General features: G+C 61.0%; 1 protein-coding gene across 1 annotated transcript; it reads left to right on the top strand.

Moving 5' to 3' along the window:
- Nucleotides 1–4,004: 4,004 nt before the first annotated feature.
- Nucleotides 4,005–19,464, top strand: TCF7L1 (transcription factor 7 like 1). Its single transcript, XM_069035488.1, has 12 exons — nucleotides 4,005–4,264; nucleotides 4,343–4,403; nucleotides 5,285–5,415; nucleotides 15,270–15,353; nucleotides 15,619–15,751; nucleotides 16,164–16,266; nucleotides 16,546–16,629; nucleotides 17,132–17,275; nucleotides 17,351–17,510; nucleotides 17,936–18,043; nucleotides 18,242–18,302; nucleotides 18,370–19,464. Exons 1-12 carry the CDS (start codon nucleotides 4,064–4,066, stop codon nucleotides 18,810–18,812), a joined length of 1,713 nt encoding a protein of 570 aa, XP_068891589.1. The 5' UTR covers nucleotides 4,005–4,063; the 3' UTR covers nucleotides 18,813–19,464.
- Nucleotides 19,465–20,036: the final 572 nt, after the last annotated feature.

Below are 20,036 nucleotides of genomic sequence, written 5' to 3' on the forward strand. Positions count from 1 at the left end.
CGCCCCGCCGGTGCTACCGGCACCGCCCCCGGCACCGCCCCTCCGGTGCTACCGGCACCGCCCCCGGCACCGCCCCTCCGGTGCTACCGGCACCGCCCCGGCACCGCCCCGGCACCGCCCCCGGCACCGCCCCTCCGGTGCTACCGGCACCGCCCCCGGCACCGCCCCGGCACCGCCCCCGGCACCGCCCCGCTGGTGCTACCGGCACCGCCCCCGGCACCGCCCCGCTGGTGCTACCGGCACCGCCCCCGGCACCGCCCCTCCGGTGCTACCGGCACCGCCCCCGGCACCGCCCCGGCACCGCCCCCGGCACCGCCCCGCTGGTGCTACCGGCACCGCCCCCGGCACCGCCCCTCCGGTGCTACCGGCACCGCCCCGGTACCGCCCCCGGCACCGCCCCTCCGGTGCTACCGGCACCGCCCCGGCACCGCCCCTCCGGTGCTACCGGCACCGCCCCGGTACCGCCCCCGGCACCGCCCCTCCGGTGCTACCGGCACCGCCCCGGCACCGCCCCTCCGGTGCTACCGGCACCGCCCCGGCACCGCCCCCGGCACCGCCCCTCCGGTGCTACCGGCACCGCCCCCGGCACCGCCCCTCCGGTGCTACCGGCACCGCCCCGGCACCGCCCCGGCACCCCCCCCGGCACCGCCCCCGGCACCGCCCCTCCGGTGCTACCGGCACCGCCCCGGCACCGCCCCCAGCACCGGTACCGCCCCCGCCGGTGTTCCCGCCCCCGGCACCGCCCCCCGCTCCCGCCTCACGGGCGACCCCGCCCCGCTCCCGCCAGGCCCCGCCCACGAGCGCCCGCCCCGCCCCTCTGGTCCTGCAGACCCCGCCCCCGATGGGGAGACCACCCCCGGCAGAGAGAGCCCCCCCTCCAATGACGGACCCCGCCCCGAGTGACAGACCCCGATCGGGAGACCCCCCGCGATGGGGAGACCACCCCTCCGAACGGTCAGGCCACGCCCCCGGCCCGCCAGGCCGCGCCCCCCCGCGCTCCGTGTCCCTCACGGACTCCCCATCCCCGGGGTTCCTGGGGATCTCCTGTCCCAGAGCAGCTCTCGGGGACCCCCACCCCAGGGCGGTTCTGGGGCTCCCCCACCCCAGGATGACTCTTGAGGACGCCGTTCCCGGGCAGTTCCGGGATCGCCTGTCCCAGATCAATTTTCCGAGGCTCTCATCCATCGGGGGTTCTCAGGGTCACCCACTCCAAGGGCAGTTCTCAGGGACCCCCATCCCGGATTATTCTGGGAGACCCGGTCCCTAGTGGTTCTTGTGGTTCTCTGCCCTGGTGCAGCCCCGACAGTCCCCACATCCCATACAGCCCTCCCCGGGTGGAGAAAATCCCCTGCCCGTACCCCCTAAAGACAGCCCCCGGGTGAAGAAATTCGGCATTTCCGGGGACTTCCCTCATTTCCCAACCTGAGGGGGCGGGACGCACATCAGGGGTGTTTGCGGGTACCGAAGCAGTTCGGAGCCTAGAACTTTTTGGGGTGTAAATGCGTCTCAATTTTACCCCAAATCATCAAAATTCTGCCTCCCACTCCACCCCCCCGTGGCGACGACCCTCCCGAAGAGGTGTTCTTGGGGGCAGGAGGTGACCTGAGGTGGAGGGATAGGTGCGGGGGAGGGATGGGGGTGGGCCTCGCCCGGCGGTGTCCCCAGAAGGTGCTAATGGGACATTAGCAGCTCATTGTCCCCACAGCCCTCCCCTGCTACCAACATCTGGCTGGAACCGCGCTGCCACCGCGCGGGGAAGGGCCCTCCATCGGGTCCCCTTTCTCTCCCCCGAGCCTTCCTCCACATTCGGGGTGACCTTAAAGCTGGGAGAGCAGGAGGGGCGCGGAGATGGGGGGAGTTCCTCAAAACTCCTGCGGCGTCTCACCCCCATCCCTGCGGGCTTGGCGACCACGGGGGGAGCAACTCACCCATGAGCCGCCACCGTCAGGCACGGGGAAAATAACGGGGGCCCGAGCTCTACCTGCCCCGGGAGGGTGAGGTGGGGTCTAACGAGCCCGCCCAAGGCCCCCGGTTTGCCCCCAGAGATAGCGATGGTTCCAGCGCTCTGTCGGGATTTGTCTCCTTGGGGCTTCAGGCTTCGGTTGAGGGGTGTGGAGGGTGGTGGGAATACCCTCGTGCCCCCAGTCCCCAGGAGAAATGTGTCTGGGGGAGTGGGATGGGGTGGAAGATGGTGAATGGGGTGTTGGAAGGTCCTGGGGTGTCCAAGGGTCCTGAGGAACCGAGAAGTCCTGGGATCGCTGTAATCCTGGGGTACCTGAGGGTCCCAGGGTGTCCGAGGGTCCTGTGGTGGCTGAGAGTCCTGGGGTGCACAAAGGTCCTGGGGTGTTCAAGGGTCCCAGAGTGGCCAAAGGCCCGGGGGTGGGTGTTGGGTCCTGGGGTACCTGAGGGAGCGCTGGATGGCATGGGACGTTCACCCTACACATGTCCCATGCTGGGAACCAGCCACCTCCTCACGCCTTGAAAATTCATCCCATGTTATTTATGGGATATATGGGCAAAAATAATGCATAAGGTGATTATTTATACTTTTTAGCATCCTGGGACTCACACAGGCCCCTGGACATATCCATACCCCCACTCCATGTACCCCTAAACAAGGAGCTATCTGGGAAGAAGGGGCAGATGTGAGCTCCCCATTCAGCACGTGGCTGGAAATGTTAATTAAACACAGAGTAATAAAACATCTGGAGGGCTGGGAGCAGGGAAGGGCCAGCCGGCACGACCCCCCACAGCTGCCTCCTGATTTTCCTTGGGAATCTTGGGCAGGGGGGACTGGGGTCACCAGCGATTTCGATGGTACAAAAGCCTTTTCATGAAGTATTTCAGGCAAAGCAACTGAAGAACCTTTGTGGCACAGAGCGAGGGGCTGCCGGGGGTGGTGGAGTCTGGTGGCCCCAGGGGTTTGGGGACTGGAGATGGCTGGAGATTGGGGTTCACGGTCAGGCTGTGGCTGATGGGATGGGACAAAGACAATGCTTTGGAGATGCCGGATTAAGCCCCATTTGGTGCCACCCCACCAGCCCTGCAAAGTGCCTGTCATGGGGGAATGAGCCCACCCTGTAGAAAAAGGGGGGAAAAGGTTTTTTCAGATGAGTCTGTCCTGCAGGCTGGCTGGTCCCACCATGGCAGAACCCTGCTCCCAGTGTGGGGAGGGATGGGCATCTCCCTCTGAGCCTTCCCTGGGGTAGGGGACAGGGGCACTGGGTGGACTGGGATCACTCTGGTGTGGTGAAACAAATGGGTGGGATGGGGACACCGTGGTGGGGCAAGAGTCTCCCTAGGTGAGGTGTGTAGTGTCCTGATACATGGAGGCACACAAATGGGATACATGCACCTCAGCAGGACAGAAACGGTGTAATGAGGGGCACCCTGGGTGGGATGAGGGCACTAAGGGAGGATGGAGGCAAATTAATAGGATGGGTAGCAGTGATGGGAGCACCCAGCTGGGAGGGGACACCCTGGGACGAACGGGGGGACCCTGGGCATGATGGGGAGACCAATGGGCAGGGTGAGAGGAACACGAATGGCATGGGGGGACCATGAGAAGACTGAGAACACTCGGATGTGTCAGAAGTGTCACCCTGCATGAGATGGGGCACCACGGGTGGGATGGGAACACTCGGGTGGGAGGTGACACCCTGCATGGGACGGGGGGACCCCAGCGGGGGCACCCTGGACAAGGTGGAGGAACCCTGGATCGGATGAGGGCGGCACGGATGGGACGGGGAGACCCCGGACAGGATGGGGGCACCCCGAACGTGCGGGGAGCTTCGGACGCGGCGGGACCGACTGGTGGGCGTCCCGTGGGCAGCGGGGCCGGTGCGTGGCCGGTGGCGGAGCGGGTACGGAGCCGATGCGGAGTCGGCGGCGGGACCCGTGCGGAGCGGTGCGGGCCCGGCGGGGCGGCGCGAGCCCCTGCCCGGCCCCCGGTGTCGGTTTGCATCCCGGCTCCTCCCCGCCCCGCCGCCCCGCGCATTCCCGACCCTCCGGGCGGTGGCGGCGGCGGCGGCGGGGCCCGGCGGGGCCGGGGCGGGACCCCACGATGCCGCAGCTGGAACCGACGGGGGGAGACGACTTGGGGGCCCCCGACGAGCTCATCGCCTTCCAGGACGAGGGCGAGGAGCAGGACAAGGGCGCGGGGCGCGGCTCGGCCCACGGGGACTTGGACGAGCTCAAGTCCTCGCTGGTCAGCGAGACCGAGAACCGGGGGGGCCCCGGCCCCGTGGTCGGCCCCGGCCCCGAGGTGAGGCGAGGGGCGGCGGGGAGCCTGGGGGAGGCGCCCCCCGCCCGGCCCCGCTCCGCTCACCGCCTCTCCCCGCAGGCGGAGCGGCCCCCGCCGCCCCGGGAAAGTTTCCAGAAGCCGCGGGACTCTCTGGCAGAAGGTACCGGACCCCCCCTCCCGGCGCCCCCCTGCTCCCCGCCACATCCCCCGGGACCGGCCGACACTTCCCAACTTCTTTGTTTCCGCCCCCGGCTGCGGGCGGGACCCCTTGTGTGCCCCCCCCCGTCTCCCCTCGTGTGTCTCCCCGTGTGCCCCAGTTCCCCCCACGGTGTCCCCCCACAGTCGTGTCCTCATCCCCCATGTGTGTCCCCCCCCCGTGTCCTACTCCCGCTCGCCGTGTTCCTCTCCCTAGTGTCCTCAACCCCCCCCGTCCCCCGAATTCCCTTTTCCATGTCCTCACCCTCGTGTCCTCGCCCCCCCCCGTGTGTCCATCCGCCCTGTCCACCAATTTCAGCTCCCGTGTCCCCTCCCCCGTGTTTGCCCTCCCGTCGTGTCCCCTCTCCCACCTCACCGGCCCCAGGTCCCGCCCCCCCGCCCCAGTAACCGGCCCCGGTCGCTTCCCCACGGATGGATCGGTGCCCCCCACCGCTCCACGGAGCAGCCGGGCTCGGGACACCCCCAGGGCTGGGTCCTTTCGGGGAGTGACCAGCACCGGGACCCGCCACCCCCCGGGACTCCCCCACGCAGCCGAGATCCCCCTCCCGCGGGAACCGTGCTCTCCAGCAGTAGGGACACCCCCAGCGGGACCTGTCCGGGCCCCTCCCCCGTGGGGACCCCCAAGAGAACCACGGATCCCCCTAAGGGACTTGGGCACCCCCAGAGGGACCTACCCAGGTGCCCCCCAAGTGGGAACCCCTAGAAAATCAAGGCGCCTCCCAAGCGACTTCCCCGGGTCCCCTCATGCACCCAGCCTTGTCCCCCTCGGTGGGCGCACCCCCCACCCCTCCGCCTCCTGACTCCCCCCTTTCCTTCTCTCCCCAGTGGTCAGACGACAGCAAGATGGGGGTTTTTTTAAGGGCCCCCCCTATCCCGGCTACCCCTTCCTGATGCTCCCCGAGCTGGGCAGTCCCTACCTCGCCAATGGAGCCCTCTCCCCCGGCGGAGCCCGCACCGTAAGTGCCCCCCCGGACCCTCCCGAACCCCCCAGGCTCTCCCCACCTTTTGCGGGTGCTCAGACCCCCCTAAGCCTCACAGCCCGTCCTGTAGGAAAGCAACCACCTGATGCTAAGGGAAACCCCCAAGAAATTTGGTTTATTTCCTTTATTTTTGGTTCACTTTGCCCCTTTGAGGGGGGAGTTTGGGGGGGCCTCACTCCGGGGGACCCGCCCCGAAACCTGACCCTGAGCTGCCGCTTTTCTCATTTAAAAGGGTTTTAAAGCCATTAATGGGCCAACATTGGCTGCGGGGGGAGAAGTGATTAAGCAAATTGAGCGAGAACTGGGGTGGTGGGCGGGAGAGGGGGATCGACCCCCTCCTCTCAGCAGAGACCCTCGACCCCCAAACCATCCCACTCAACTTCTTGGGCAACATCCTAAAGTAATTTTAGGGATATAAAGGTATTTTAGGAATATAAGGTGTTCCCTACGCGGCCCCACAGTGCCATCCTGGGAGGAGGAATTCTCAGCTCCCCGAGGGAATTCTCAGCCCTCTGGGGGGTCCTCAGCCTTCGGGGAGGGATGCGGACCCGGGCTGTGGTACCCACCGAATCCCGGGCTGGAGCATCGCTCCTGACTGTCCAGGTGTATTTCTTGCTCCAGTGATGCTTTTCCACATATTATTTCTTCAGATCCATAGGAAACTGCGTTCCCATATGGAACATATATGGGATAACAATACTTGTGGCATTTATAATGATTTGAAATCCCGGAATCCGGCTGGTTTGCATGGAGAGTTTTCCATGTTTTTAGGGTTTTCCTACTTTTGCTTTCCTGGAAGCAACTGGTTGGAGTGGCCGTGGAGCCAAAATCCCGGGATGGGGAGGGTAGATAAGCTAATTATCCCGGTGTTTTGCCGGCAGCTGGATAAAGGTTGTATTCCCAATTTGTCACTTCTGGGATTATGAGGTTTTGGGGATGAAGCGCAACTGACCGCGATGCCAAACACTGGCGAGGAATCCGGGATAATGAGAAGGGATTGGGCTTGGGATCCGTCACAAGCGGCCACTAACGATGATTTAATGAATCACAGAAAGGGGATTAATTAACAGGGGCTGGAGCCGGTGTCCCCTCCCGGATGTTTTAGAGAGATGACTGGGGTTGGGAAAGCATGGATTGGGGCTGAATTCCGACGGACTGGGGCCTCTGCACGGATCCAAGTTAGTGAGGGGTGTGTGGGGGGGAACTGGGGATGCTGGGGGCGGGGTGGGTGAATTTTGTGATGCCGCTGGGTGAGGCCCTGCTGGATCCCACGGCCACTCATGCACGGAGTGCAGCTGAGCTCTGTGCCCATCACCAACCTCCTTCCATGAGCTTCCACCAGAGTGGCAGCATGGGGATCCCCCAGATCCCAGGATGTCATCATGCCTAGTGCAGCTAGACGGGCACAGTGTTCCGGATCCCACATTAGATCCATCTGGGTACAGCATCCCTGATCCTGTATGAAATCCAGCCAGGCTCAGCATCCTCAATCCCAGAGCAGAAAATGGCAGGACAGAGCATCCTTGATCCTGGTCTGGATCCAGCTGGGCACAGCGTCTTTGATCCTGTACTGGATCCATTTGGGTGCAGCATCCTCAGTCCCAAACCAGATCCTGCTGGGCACAACATCCTTGATCTCGTGCTGGATCCGGCCGGGCTCAGCGTCATTGATCCCGTTCCTGATCCATCCAGGCACAGCATCCCTGATCCCGTATCGAATCCATCTGGGCACAGCATCCTAGATGTGATAGGGGATCCATCCAGGTTCAGCCTCTTCAATCCCATACTTCAGTCCTTGATCCTGTACCAGATCGATCTGGACACAGCATCCCTGATCCTGTACCGGATACATTCAGGCACAGCCTTCCCAATCCTCTGCTGGAAGCAGCCTCCCCGATCCTGACCCCTTCTGGATCCAGCCGGGTGCAGCATCGCCCGAGGGCACGGAGCTCCGCCAAACCCGCTTCCCACCCTAATCCCGGGGCTCTGGATGAGCCTGGACACGCGGAACACCGGGGTGGCAGGAGGCACAGGCTGCTTTGGGAACGGTCTTTTTCTTGTTTCCTTCTTCTTTTGCCCCAGCGTTGGAGGGAGCGAGCTGATCTGCAGGACCCAGCCATCCCGCTGGCCGTGGCATCCATCCTCGTATTCCACAGCTGGGTGCTGTGGATTGAACCACATGGAAAAGAAAGATTTTGGAAGAAAAACCCAAACCCAAACTCTGAGGAGGTGGCCAGGAAGGTGGTGGATCCTGGGGATGGATGAGTCTGTGGATGGCAGGACTGATCTGACAGCCAAACTGGAGGACTTTTTTTGGAATACTGGGCAGGTATGCAGTGCTTCTGCATTTCTCCACTCCAAAATCTTTAGAAATCTGGAAAATCTATGGAAATCTGGGAAATATTTAGGAATCTGGTTGCACAGTGCCTTCCCACACTCCAAACCAGGAGAAGTCCCATCCCTGTGCCAACCCACCAAGCACCAGTGGATGGATGGATGCTCCTGCCCTTGAATCTGTGTGAATTCGCTTTGCTCCTGGGTTATTTCCAAATGGGATCCTGGAATCTGGGAAGCGTCTGTGGTCCCCAGTATCACCTTCCTGGCAGTTTCTGTCCAGGGAGTATTTCTGGGGCTCTGCTCCGATAGTGAAGGAATTTGTTGGAATCTAACGATGGCATTGCTCTTTGGAGCACCACTTTAGCTCGATTTTCCTCATGGGGAATCAGGAATTGGGGACCCCTGAGGCTGTGTTTGGCTCCTTGGGATCATTCCCAACAACACAAAGGTCTCCAAGGTGGGATGGAAAGGAAAGGCTCTGGACATGGACAAGCTGGCTGGATGCAAATCCCTACTGCCACTATGCCGGCTCCATCCTGTCAGGATCGTGTGGAGTTGATGGGTTTTATCCCAAACCCAGAATGAGATGGATCCATACTGGGGTAAAATCTCATCCCAGCATCCTTCTCCTGCTTGGAAAGTGGATGGGAACCAGGCACGGCACTGCTGGAGCAGCGAAGCCGAGACCATGCACAGGATTGGCATTATTCCCAAAAAAAACAGTTTAACCCCAGGAATTCGAGTCTGGAGGCGAAGATTTAAATAAATCCAAACCTTCCTCAGGCATGGAATTCCATCCAAACAGCTCTCCCGACGCCATGCTGGTGTAATTAATGCACCTCGGTGTAATTAATGCACCTCGGCAGGCTGCGATCCCAAAATAAATGAGGGAAAAATCCATAACCTGGGCTTATTCCGGCTTTTTTTGCGCCACTCCTGCGATGAATTCCCGAGGATACAGAGCCGTATCTGTCTCCTAAAGAAAATAGATCCTTAACTGTGCTGCTGCCAAGGAAAATGATTAAAATACGGATTTTTGGCAGGAAAAATGGTTGCTCCAAAAACCGGGCGGGTCCTGCTGGCGGTTCTGGCAGAGCGTGGAGGGTTTTGGCATTGGGATGCGGATGGAGGTGTTGGAATGGGGGGATTTTTCCGGCGTGGGGGCTCACTCGATGCTCAGCATCTTCAGACCACGGCAGTTCCTCCTTCCTCCTGCACTAATTTGGGATTTTCTGGTTTATTTGGGATTTGCCCCCTGTCAGTGCCGCCTTCCTTCCCCACCTGGAAAATATTAAGGAGAAACCCGATTTTTTCACACTTTTTGGCTTGTCCGTGTTGCTCTGTGCAGCTGCTGGGTTGATCCAGTCCTTCCCGGCTCTGAGCCCTCCCCGTGCCTCAGTTTCCCTACTCCCAGACTCTCCCGCCTGCTCTGCAGCGCTGCCGCACACAATGGCCCCTTTATCCCGCTCCTTAATTATGCTCTTCGGCTAATTACCCTGCGGGCGGAGTTTGTAGACCTACAGGAGGTTTCCACTCCCCCCCACCCCCCAAATCTCCCTCCTCCCTCCTTTTCCAACACGATTCCCAAATTAAAGCGATGAAGTAAGTGCTCGGGGCGCCTCTGCTCAGCCCTGGGATTGTTCCGGGACTGAGGCGCATTCATCATCCTTCTGGAATTCCCAGCAGCTGCTTTTCATTAGTTTTCCTTCCTTGAAGTCGCTGGCGGGAGCTTGGGAGGGAAGAGGAACCCGGGGGGAAGTGCCCGGTGCATCCTGGATGGAGGAAGAGGAGGGATAAGGGAAGAAGGGGTCGGGACCGGGATCGGGTTGTGTTGTGTTCCGTCTCTCTCCTGCTCGTGTCGGAGCTCGGAGAGAAAGGGGATGGAGTGTGGGAGGGTCCGAGGGGGAGGGGTGATGTGCCCCTTCCCGGTTTGCCTCTTATTCCGGTGGTTTTTGGCAACGATGTCACTCTGTGTGTTCACCCCGGGGATTCTTGAGGGATCCCGGAGCCCTGGGGATGCTGCTCAGAGCTCTGGAAGAGGGCAGCGGAGGTCAGCAGGATGGGAGTGGGGTGTGCTGGTGTGGCTGCTGTCCCGTGGGTCAGCCCTGGCACCGAGGATGCCCTGGGAGGCTCCGGAGCAGTGGGATTGTCGGTGCTGGGGCAGGCTGAGCCCGTTACTCCCGCTGGGATCCCCCCCGTGCGGATGCAGGGAGATGAATGGCTCCATTGAGGCTGGGGCCGGGAGCTGCAGACAAAAGCCTCGGGGCAGCAGCAGCATTCGGGGCCACTGGGTTTGGGCACAGGGAGTGTGGGCCCGGTGGGCACTGAGCGTGTCCTGCCCCATGGCCAGTGTGTGCGAGGGGTGCTGGAGGCACCCATGGGTGGGAAAAGCTCGGGGTATCCATGGGGTGCTGGAGTCACTGGGGGCAAGGGATGAGCTGGTCCTTCGTGGAGGGAGGGTGCTCAGGGGTGAGGGAAGCTCGGGATGCTTGTGATGAGGGATGCTCAGGGCACCTACGTGGGGAGGATGCTCGGACATCCTGGTGCCGAGGCCGCTCTGGGCTGAGGCTGTGCCCTGACTGCTGTCCTGGCCGTGCTCCAGCCTCATCCCGCTGCCTCCCATCCCTCCCATCCTGCCTGCCCTCTCCCTCTGCAGATCTGAGGCCGCGTTCTTCAGCAGATGCCACCGGTGTCCCCATGGGGGGGACTTGGGATCTGTGGGTGGAGATGAGGTCACCTAAGTGCCACCACTCCAAGCTCATCCCAAATGGAGGGCTTTTCCACCTTCCCATCCCAGCCCCGTTGGCATTTCCCGTCTGGTGTCCGTGGGTCTGGACTGTGCTACGGGAATGGACAAACATCTGTTGTTAAGGTGTCACAAACTCTCATTCCCACCCCAAAGTCCTTGTCCCCACCTGGGACACCCTTTGCCTGGCCGGTGTCACCCAAAAAATGCCAAAAGGGGACACGGTGATGTCTCCTGCATCACCCCAATATCGCCCTTTAAAAAGCCTAAACCCTGATGGGAAAATAACTCTTACCAGGAATTTTGGGGGTTCTCCTTGGGATGTGGGGAGCCGGAGACCTCCCCCATAAGTCTCCCTGCTGGAATTTGTCATCCTGGTGTTCATGGGCAACATCTGGAGGAGATTATTTGGCTGGGATGTGGATGGATGGCGGGGGTGGGGGAGAGATTTATGTCTCGTTCCCTGGGCTGTAAATCCAGCTGTAATTGGGATTTCTCCCTTCCCAGTTGTCCCAGGGAAGCAGAATGCAGCAGCTGCGGTGCGAGGTTGCGGGACAGGCGATGGGCACTGTGGGGCCGGGATGCTCCTGGGTTTTCTCCGTGATTTTTGGCATTGGGGTGCGAAGGACACCCCATCCTGGCTCAGGAGGGTGAGAGGCCAGGTCCCTACTTTCCCCTCTCCTTTCCCCCCTTCCCCCACCAGTTTTTTTTCCCCTGTTTGGGGCTTCCCCCAATCCCCCTTGGCACCATCCCCATCTGCAGCACCCCTGGTGCAGCCCCAGACCCTTCTGCCAGGGCAGATTTGGGTTTTTTTCCACCTTCTTACTCCCAAGCACAAAGTTTTATGGGATTGGACAATACATTGAGCCCAGAATCCCCATTCCCTCAAAACTCCCATCTTCCTGTGACTCCTGGAGCCAAATTTGGGTTTTTTTTTTCCCAAACAAGCCAGTGACACTGCCCAAAGCTGGATCTTGGGATGCCATGGGGCTGCAGTGGCCACACCTGGACAAAGATTTTGGGGGGGCTCCATTAATCATCCTACAAACCCCCCTTTTCTGCTGTAATGCTTGGCCTTTCCTGTCTCCCTGGCATGATTTTGGGATGAATTTTGGGGGAAAAGGGCTGGCAGAGGTGGAAGGGGGAAGGGCTGTTGGTTATCCTGCAGCTGTGTAAACAGGCTGGGAATCTGGGGATCTCTGGAGGGGCTCAGGGGACTTTGCAAAGCCCTGGGAATTTGGGCTGGAAAAGGGACTGGCATGAGGACGGGCGACTGGGGGTCGCCATTCCCCACCTCCTGTCCTGAGCAACAAAAAGATGGATGCTCAAATCCATGGATCCCTGTGGGAACCTTCCTGGGTGCTTTCCAGCTCATCCAGGGGGTTTTGGGGACAGGGATGAAGCACTCGCATGCTGGGATCACCTGGATCTCCTCCCTGGTGGCTCCTGCAGGATCATCTCTGGGCTGGAGCCTCTGCAGGCAAAGGGAAAAGCCGGCAAAGAGGCTCCTGCTCTAGAGCCGCTGGCAAAATGGTCCCAAACAGACCTTTTCTCTCCCAAAATGAGGCCGGTGAGTACCAAGCCTGAGGCTTTGATGGCAGCAGAGAGGAGCCTGTGCTGGGACAGGGAGCATCGGGATAAGTGATGGAATGTGCAGCACATGAGTTGCGGAGCCTGGAAGTGGAGCAGTGGGACAGGCAGTGCTGGGATGGGCGATCCTGGGACACCTGGACATGGTGCATCCAGCCTGGAAAACCCATTTCCCTCAAAAATCACACCTCACCTGCACACAAGACAGCACGGCGGTGCTGGGACACCAGGACAGGACATGCTGGGACACACGGTGCTGGGACATGGAATCCTGGGACACGCGACCTCAGCACGTGGAATGCTAGGATGTGCAATGCTGGGACATGTGATAGTGGGACACACCACCAGGACATGGCACACAAGGACATGCAATCCTGGGACCCGCAGCAGCCACCCGGACGTGCCACACCAGGATCTACAATGCTGGGATGTGCCACACCAGGACACGCAGCCCCAGCCCAGCCCCAGCTGGGCGCTTTTCCCCCTTCCCAGAAAAATCATCACAACTGGATCGATGCCTGTGCCGAAGGGGAGCGGAAGTCCTCTCGTGAACGCCCTTAATTGGGCATTGGGGGATCCCCTGCCCCCCCTTCCTCTGGGTCTGGGGGCTCCCAGACGGATGGGTTCCAGCAGGGAAGGGGTTATCCTCGTTTTTAATTGGCTGGTAACGAGGACCCAGGACTGGCTCTAATCTCTCTGGAATGTGACCGATTTTCAACTATTTTCCTCTTTTTTTTTTTTTTTTTTTTTTTTCTGCTGTTTCACAGCTCAGATCCCCAAGTGGGGGGACAGTGGGGGCTGTGTCCCAGCTGGAGCCAAGGGATGGGGAGGAAAAAGAGGGGAAGGGGGGGTCATTTTTCCACATCACCACTGAACCATTCACCAGCTCCCCCCGCTTTGTATATTTTGAAAGGGTCCCCCCTCTTCCCCCCCTTCCCTTCCCCCTTCTCTTCCCCAGCTTCCCGAAATGGCCTCGAAATGAGAATCAGCCTTTTATCCCCCAAACCTTCCCCCACTGCCGTCCCCCCTGCGCCGCCTCCCCGCCTGTCCCCGTCCCCTCGCGCCTTCTCCGCTTACAGAGCTGCCTAGAAAGCCCCTTTGTGACGGGGAGGGGGTGGGGACTGGGGGGTCAGGGAGCCCCTTGGGATGTGGGGGGGCATCTCCTGCCCTGCCCTGGACGTGGTCACAGGGGGACACGGTGGGGAGCACCGAGGGTCTCATCCAGTGCTCGGGTCTTGGCTAGGGACAGCTGGGGGGTCCCCAGTGTCACCCCAGTGTGGCTGCAAGCGTAGCCCTGGAGGTGCTGGGACGTTTTGGCTGCCCTGGCACCTGTGGGTCACCCAGCTCTGGGGAGGGTGCATCAAAGCTGGCACTTGGGGAACAGCTCCTTCCTCCCAGGGAGAGCGGGGTCACAGTGAGCCCGTGGGTGACAGTGAACCTGGGGTGACAGTGAGCTGGCAGGTCATGGCCAGCCCACAGGGGACAGTGATCAGCCCACGGGTGACAGCCCACGGGTGAGGGGTGAGCCCGGGGTCATGGGGCCACCCGCATACCAGGCATGCTCTGGGCACGTGGTGTCCCAGTCCCAGCTGCCAGGGGTGGATCCAGTCCTAGCACCTGTGGGATTATCCCAGCAGTGCCACAAGTCTCCCCATGGAGGCACTGGGAGCATGATGCTGGAGTGTCCGTGTGCCAGGATGGGGATGGAAGTGGCCCTGTGGCACCTGGGTTAGGCAGTGAAGCAGGATTTTTGAGAAATGGTTGGATCACGAGGAATCCTCATCAGCTTTGGGACTGTGCTGTGCCAGGGGGGTCCTGGATGGGGGTCCTGGATGGGGGTCCTTGGGTGCCAGCAGGGAGGGTGCTGGGAGCTGTGCTGGGCGTGGAGGGGGATGCTGGGGAGGGAGCCATGGGGGATACTGGGGAGGAAGGGTTACTGGAGGCAGAGGGAGGAGACTGAAGTTGCAGGGTGGGATACTGGGAATGCAGAGACAGGATACTGGGAATGCAGGTGGAGATACTGGAGATGGAGGGGGGGATACTGGAGGTAGAGGTGAGGATGCAGGGCTGATGCTGGATGGGATGGCGGGTGCAGGAGGGGCCTGCTGGAGACAGAGGACAGCCAGAGGTGCTGCAGGGGGCACACAGGACACTTTGGGGGTGACAGGAGCCCCCCAGCTCTGGAAGAGTTAACGCTACCCCAAACTCCTTCCAGCTGCCTCAGCTCAGGAAGGTCTGTGTTTGGGGAAATTCCTGCAGGCAGCTGCTCCAGCCACATTCCTGAGCCCTGGCATCTCCAGGGACCCTCCTGCTGTCTTCGGGAAATGCCTCTGTCCCCCCAAACACGGCACAAAGCGCCTTTCTTTGGGGGTGCCAAGGAGACACCCCCATGTCATGGCAAGATGTTACCCCAGAAAGGGAGAAAAAAACCCCAAACCCCTGCATTTGACCCCACCCCACAGTGTGGGGCTGATTTCTTGCATTCCCACAATTTGGGGTTGGTGATGGTACCCCAAGGATGGAAGAGGCACCCCCAGACACAGGGACGTCTCAGGGAGGCAGCACCATTGGGGTAGGATTTGAGGTTTAAGATTTGGGGGGTTTGCACTATTTGGGGCAGATATTTGATGTTTGGGGTTTGGCACCATTTGGGGTTGAAGATTCAAGGGGTTTTGCTGTTTAAAGCTTTGCATCCATTGGGGCAGAGATCTGGGGCTGGGGTTTTGCACTATTTGGGATTTAGGATTTGGGAGCTGGCACCAGTACTGGGGTCCTATGAGCACATATGGCTGAAAACATCCCCGTATATCCTCAAAACCTCTTTGCCAGCAGCCCATGGGTTGGGGTGTCCTCGGTGGATATTTTGGGGTCAGAGGGTTGTTTCAGAGCTAGGGAATGTTTTGGGATTGGGGGGAAGTTTTGGGGCTGGGGAATCTTTTGGGTATAGGGTTTTTTTGGAGGGCTATAGGAATATTTTGGGGCTGGGCAGGATGTTTTAGGGTTGGGGGTGCTTTGGGGCTGGGGGGTGTTTTGGGATCAGGGGGTGATTTGGGGCTGGGGGATGTTTCAGGACTGGTGCAGTGTACTGGGGCAGGGGGCTTTCTGGGGCCAGGGGTGTCCGAGGCTCTTGGAGGGCATCATCCCGTCCCTCCCACAGTACCTGCAGATGAAGTGGCCGCTGCTGGACGTGCCGGCCGGGGCCACGCTGAAGGACAACCGCTCGCCCTCACCCGCACACCTGGTAAGAGCAGCCCCTACCTGTGGGGTGGTGTGTTCCCAGCACCCCCATGATCCTGCAGATGGGGAATGTGGGGGTGGTTTGGGATGGAAGGGACCTTAAAGACCAAAATCCCACTCTCCTGCCACGGGCAGGGATGGCTTCCACTGGACCGGGTTGCTCCAAGCTGCCTGGAACCGCTCCAGGGATGGGGCACCCGTGGCGGTGCTGCCCCGCTGCCCACAGGGGTGTTTTTGGGGGTGGCCGCAGTTCCCTGCTCTCCCCACAGTCCAACAAGGTCCCGGTGGTGCAGCACGCCCATCACATGCACCCGCTGACGCCGCTCATCACCTACAGCAACGACCCCTTCCCACCGGGATCACCGCCCAGCCACCTCTCCCCAGAGATCGACCCCAAGACGGGTGAGCAGGGGCTGGGGCAGCTTTTGGGGGAGCAAAGGGAGCGGGATGGTGCAGGGGCTGTGCTGGGAACGGGGGGCTCTCCATTGGGTGCTGCCTCTGCCTCCCAGGTGGTCTCTGGGAGGGGGCTGGGGATGCAGCCAGGGACCGGGGGGTCATTGACCAGCAATGGGTGAGGTTGGGGTGTGGGATCCCCCCAGGGCTCCGCTGTGGCTGTTCCAGCTCTCCCCAGCCTCAGGTGATGGGTGCTGAGGGAGATGGGCTGCTCTGAGGGGAGTGGGTACATGGGCTGAGAGAGATGGGGTGCTGGGAGGGAGCTGGCGTGCTCAGAGGAAAGGTGCTGGAGGGCACAGGGGGTCCGAGGCTGCTGTGGCCCTGTTCTCACCTTTCCCCATGCTCCCTCTCCCCCTCACAGGGATCCCACGGCCGCCGCACCCCCCTGAGCTGCCCCCCTATTACCCACTGTCGCCTGGAGCCGTGGGGCAGCTCCCGCACCCGCTGGGCTGGCTCGTGCCACAGTAAGGACAGACTGACCCTGGGGTGGGGTCCCCAGGAGTCCCGGGAGCCCCACTTCTGACTGAGACCCTCCTCCTCCTCTTCCTCCTCCTCCCACTTTACCCACTCTTCCTGCAAGCTCAGCAGGATGCCGCAGGCTCCTGTGAGGGGTGGGAAGGGAGGGACTCCCTACCGCTGGAAAATTTGGGAATCTTCCAGATGGAGATCAGCTGGAGACCAGTCCAAGGGTGCCCATGAACTGGGAAGGGATCATTTTTCCCCTGAAACTCATGTTTCTGTAGGCAAGGACAGCCCGTGTACTCCATTCCTGCTGGTGGCTTTCGGCACCCATATCCCGCCCTTGCCATGAACGCCTCCATGTCCAGGTGGGTCTGGGAAGGGGGAGGGACCCTCAGGGGCACCCCAGAGCTGGCAGTAGGTTTTGGGACACTTGGCTGCAGACAAGGCATGGGTACAGCCCAGTCACAGGAGATTGGGGCGGTCCCCTCGGCTGAAAATGCCCCCAGAGGGAGTGGCTGGTCCCCACAGGTGGAGGAATGGGACATCCCACGGACTCAGGGCATTGCTTAGGCTGGATCAGTGTCACCATCTCAAAGCTGGGGTGTGATTTGGGGGCTTTCAGGTGGACTCAGGGTCTCCAGCATGGCTGTGGGGGGTGCAGTGTAGATTGGGGGTTTGCAGAGCGAATTTGGGGTTCTAGCATGGTTTCGGGGTTCCCAGTGTGCATTTGGGGTTCCAGCATGTTTTCAGGGTTTCCAACTCAGCTGGGTTGAGGCAAGGGGTCTCTCAACCCAGGAGGTTCTCAGAGGGGTCGTTGGGTGCCTGTTGGGAGGTGACCACCCCTCCTGTCCTCTCCCGCCGCTGCAGTTTGATGTCCAGCCGCTTCTCCCCGCACATGGTCCCGCCGCCCACGCACGGGCTGCACCCCTCGGGCATACCGCACCCCACCATCGTCTCGCCCATCGTCAAGCAGGAGCCCTCCCAGCCCAGCGCCAGCCCTGGAGGCAGCTCGTGAGTGGGGGCTGGGCCGGCCGTGGGGATGGAGATTTGTCCTGGGGGTCCTGACCCCTGTCCCACTCCTTCCAGGAAATCCCCCGTGGCAGTGAAGAAGGAGGAGGAGAAGAAACCCCACATCAAGAAGCCGCTCAACGCCTTCATGCTGTACATGAAGGAGATGAGGGCCAAGGTGGTGGCCGAGTGCACGCTGAAGGAGAGCGCTGCCATCAACCAGATCCTGGGCCGGCGGGTACGGAGGGGATCCCCCATCAGGGACCCTTCAGACCCCCTGGCTTCACTTCTCCTCATGATCGGACCCCAGACCTGTGGCACTGCCAGCCCAGGGAGTCCCAGGGAGGTGGTGGTGACCTGGGTGGCACTGGGATGGGAGGGATGGAGCTCTGCAGCCCAGGGCAGCAGGTCCTTGGGGTCAGCAGTGTGGATTTGGGGATTCCAGCTGGCTTAGGGGTTTTCAGTGTGCCTCTGGGTCCCCAAGTGAGGCTTTGAGGTCTCCAGCATAGCTCTAGGCATGCTAGCATGTATTTGGTGTTTCTGGTGTGCATTTGGGGTCTCTAGCATGGCTCTGGGGTCTCCAGTGTGGATTTGGGGGCTCCCAGCCTGGCTTTGGGGTTCCCAGAGTGGCTCTGGGCTCTGCAGTGTGGTCTCCCCCCGCAGTGGCACTCACTGTCGCGGGAGGAACAGGCCAAGTACTACGAGCTGGCACGGAAGGAGCGACAGCTGCACTCGCAGCTCTACCCGACCTGGTCGGCGCGGGACAACTACGTACGTGTGCCCCTTCCTGGGGTCTGGCTGGCGGGAGGGGCTGGCTGTGCTCGGGCTCAGCGTCTGGGGGGCTGGGGCAGTGGGCGATGGTGCTGAGTCCCTGCAGATGCCCTGGGGCACTGCCAGCCCTGTTTCCCACTGCTGGCAGCCCCCATGGTGGCCAAAAGCCACGGAAGGACCTGGGACCATCTTTTCCAGGGCAAGAAGAAGAAGCGAAAGCGCGAGAAGCTGGCGCAGCAGCAGAGCCACGACACGGACAGTGAGTACCCCCCCTCCAGCTCCCCCTGCGCAGGGCTCCGGCCCTCACGCCGTGCCTGTCCCTCCAGGCTCCCTGCCCTCCAAGAGCAAGAAGCCGTGCGTGCCGTACCTGCCGGCCGAGAAGCCGTGTGCCAGCCCGGCCTCGTCCCACGGCAGCATGCTGGACTCGCCCGCCACGCCATCGGCAGCGCTGGCCTCGCCGGCCGCGCCGGCCGCCACCCACTCGGAACAGGCCCAGCCACTCTCGCTCACCACCAAGCCGGAGGCCAGGGCTCAGCTCGCCGTGCATTCCACCGTCCTCACCAGCAAAGCTTCCTCTTCCTCCTCTTCCTCCTCCTCCTCCTCCTCCTCCTCCAGCCTCAGCAGCCCGCCCTCGCTCCTCTCCAGACCCATCCCCTTCACCTCGGTGCCCCCCACGGCTCTCCTGCCCTCACCCCCCGGCTCCATCCCGGCCGCCCTGGCCATGCTGCAGACGCAGCCCCTCTCCCTGGTCACCAAACCTGCTGACTAAGGGAAAAGCCTCGTTCCCCCCTCGCCCCCCGTCCCCTCCCCGCTGTACATTGCAGAAGCCACAATCAAGATTCAAACGCAGCCAAAACCATTATTGGTCAATATTTGACCCTTTCTGAACTCTTTGGAAGCAGACTCTGGAGGAAGGGGCTTTCTGCTCAGAGCTGCTGCCAGCAGTCGACCTAAAGACTGTTTTTATTAAAAAAAAGGAAAAAAAAGGAAAAAAAAAATAAAATAGACCCTCCAGAAGCTGCCAAGGATGGGAATCTCCGTGGGATGAACTGAGTGCCCATTGCTGCCGTGGGGCACAGGAATGACACCAGCACAGGGACGACACCCGCATGGTGATGCCAGCACCAAACACGGCAGGTGTTGACTGGAACTGGCACTCCATCCCGGATCCAGGAGCAGGAATGCCTCCAGCTGCTCCCAAATCCTCCTGCCCTACTCCCATCCCCAGCTCCCGCCCTCGCTCTGCCCTGGCAGGGAGCCGGATCCTGCCCCAGGGATGCTGCTCCGTCGGTGCTGCTCCTGCCTGCAGTCGTGCTGGGGTGGGCAAGGTCTGGGGCTGAGCCCTGGGAGGGGTTGTGTTTCTATCACCTCAAAATCCTGTTATTTTTCACAAAAGGAAATAAAACTACAGCTGCAACTTACCATGTGAGTGTGGTCTGTGTGGGAAGCGCTCACCTTTTACCCATTTCGACCTTCCTGGGAACTATCTTGGGGCAGAACTCCTGCTCCTGAGGTCCAGTGTCCCCTGAACACCTCTGTCGATGGGCACAGGGGGATTTTGGGGTGTCCATCAACAGTGTGCAGTTTCCTGGAGTGATCCAGGCATCAGGACACGGGGGGATTGGGTGAACCAGTTCAGGAGGTCCCTGAGAAGCCAGGGAGTGGGAGTTACTGGTGTGTACTGGGTCCTCTGTGCCTGCATCTTCCAAACCAGGGGTGGAAAGATTGGGATGAAAAAGGACAAAACCAACCCAATGGAGTTTCGACCCATCTGGAGGCCTCAGTCAGTTCAGTACTTTGGTGTATCAGGACTCTTCCCTCTCCTTGTATTTTAACAGGAAAAAAAACCTCAATTTTTCCCCTGGAACTCACGATTTTGTTTCTGTTGCAGACTGACTTGGAGCGGCACCTGCCTAGAGCTTATTTATGGGGTTCACTGGCCTGTTCCATCCCCCTTTGGAATTTCCTGCCCTGTTCCCTACTTTCTACCCAC

Source organism: Aphelocoma coerulescens, chromosome 22, assembly GCF_041296385.1.
Source record: "Aphelocoma coerulescens isolate FSJ_1873_10779 chromosome 22, UR_Acoe_1.0, whole genome shotgun sequence".
Lineage (NCBI taxonomy): Eukaryota > Metazoa > Chordata > Aves > Passeriformes > Corvidae > Aphelocoma > Aphelocoma coerulescens.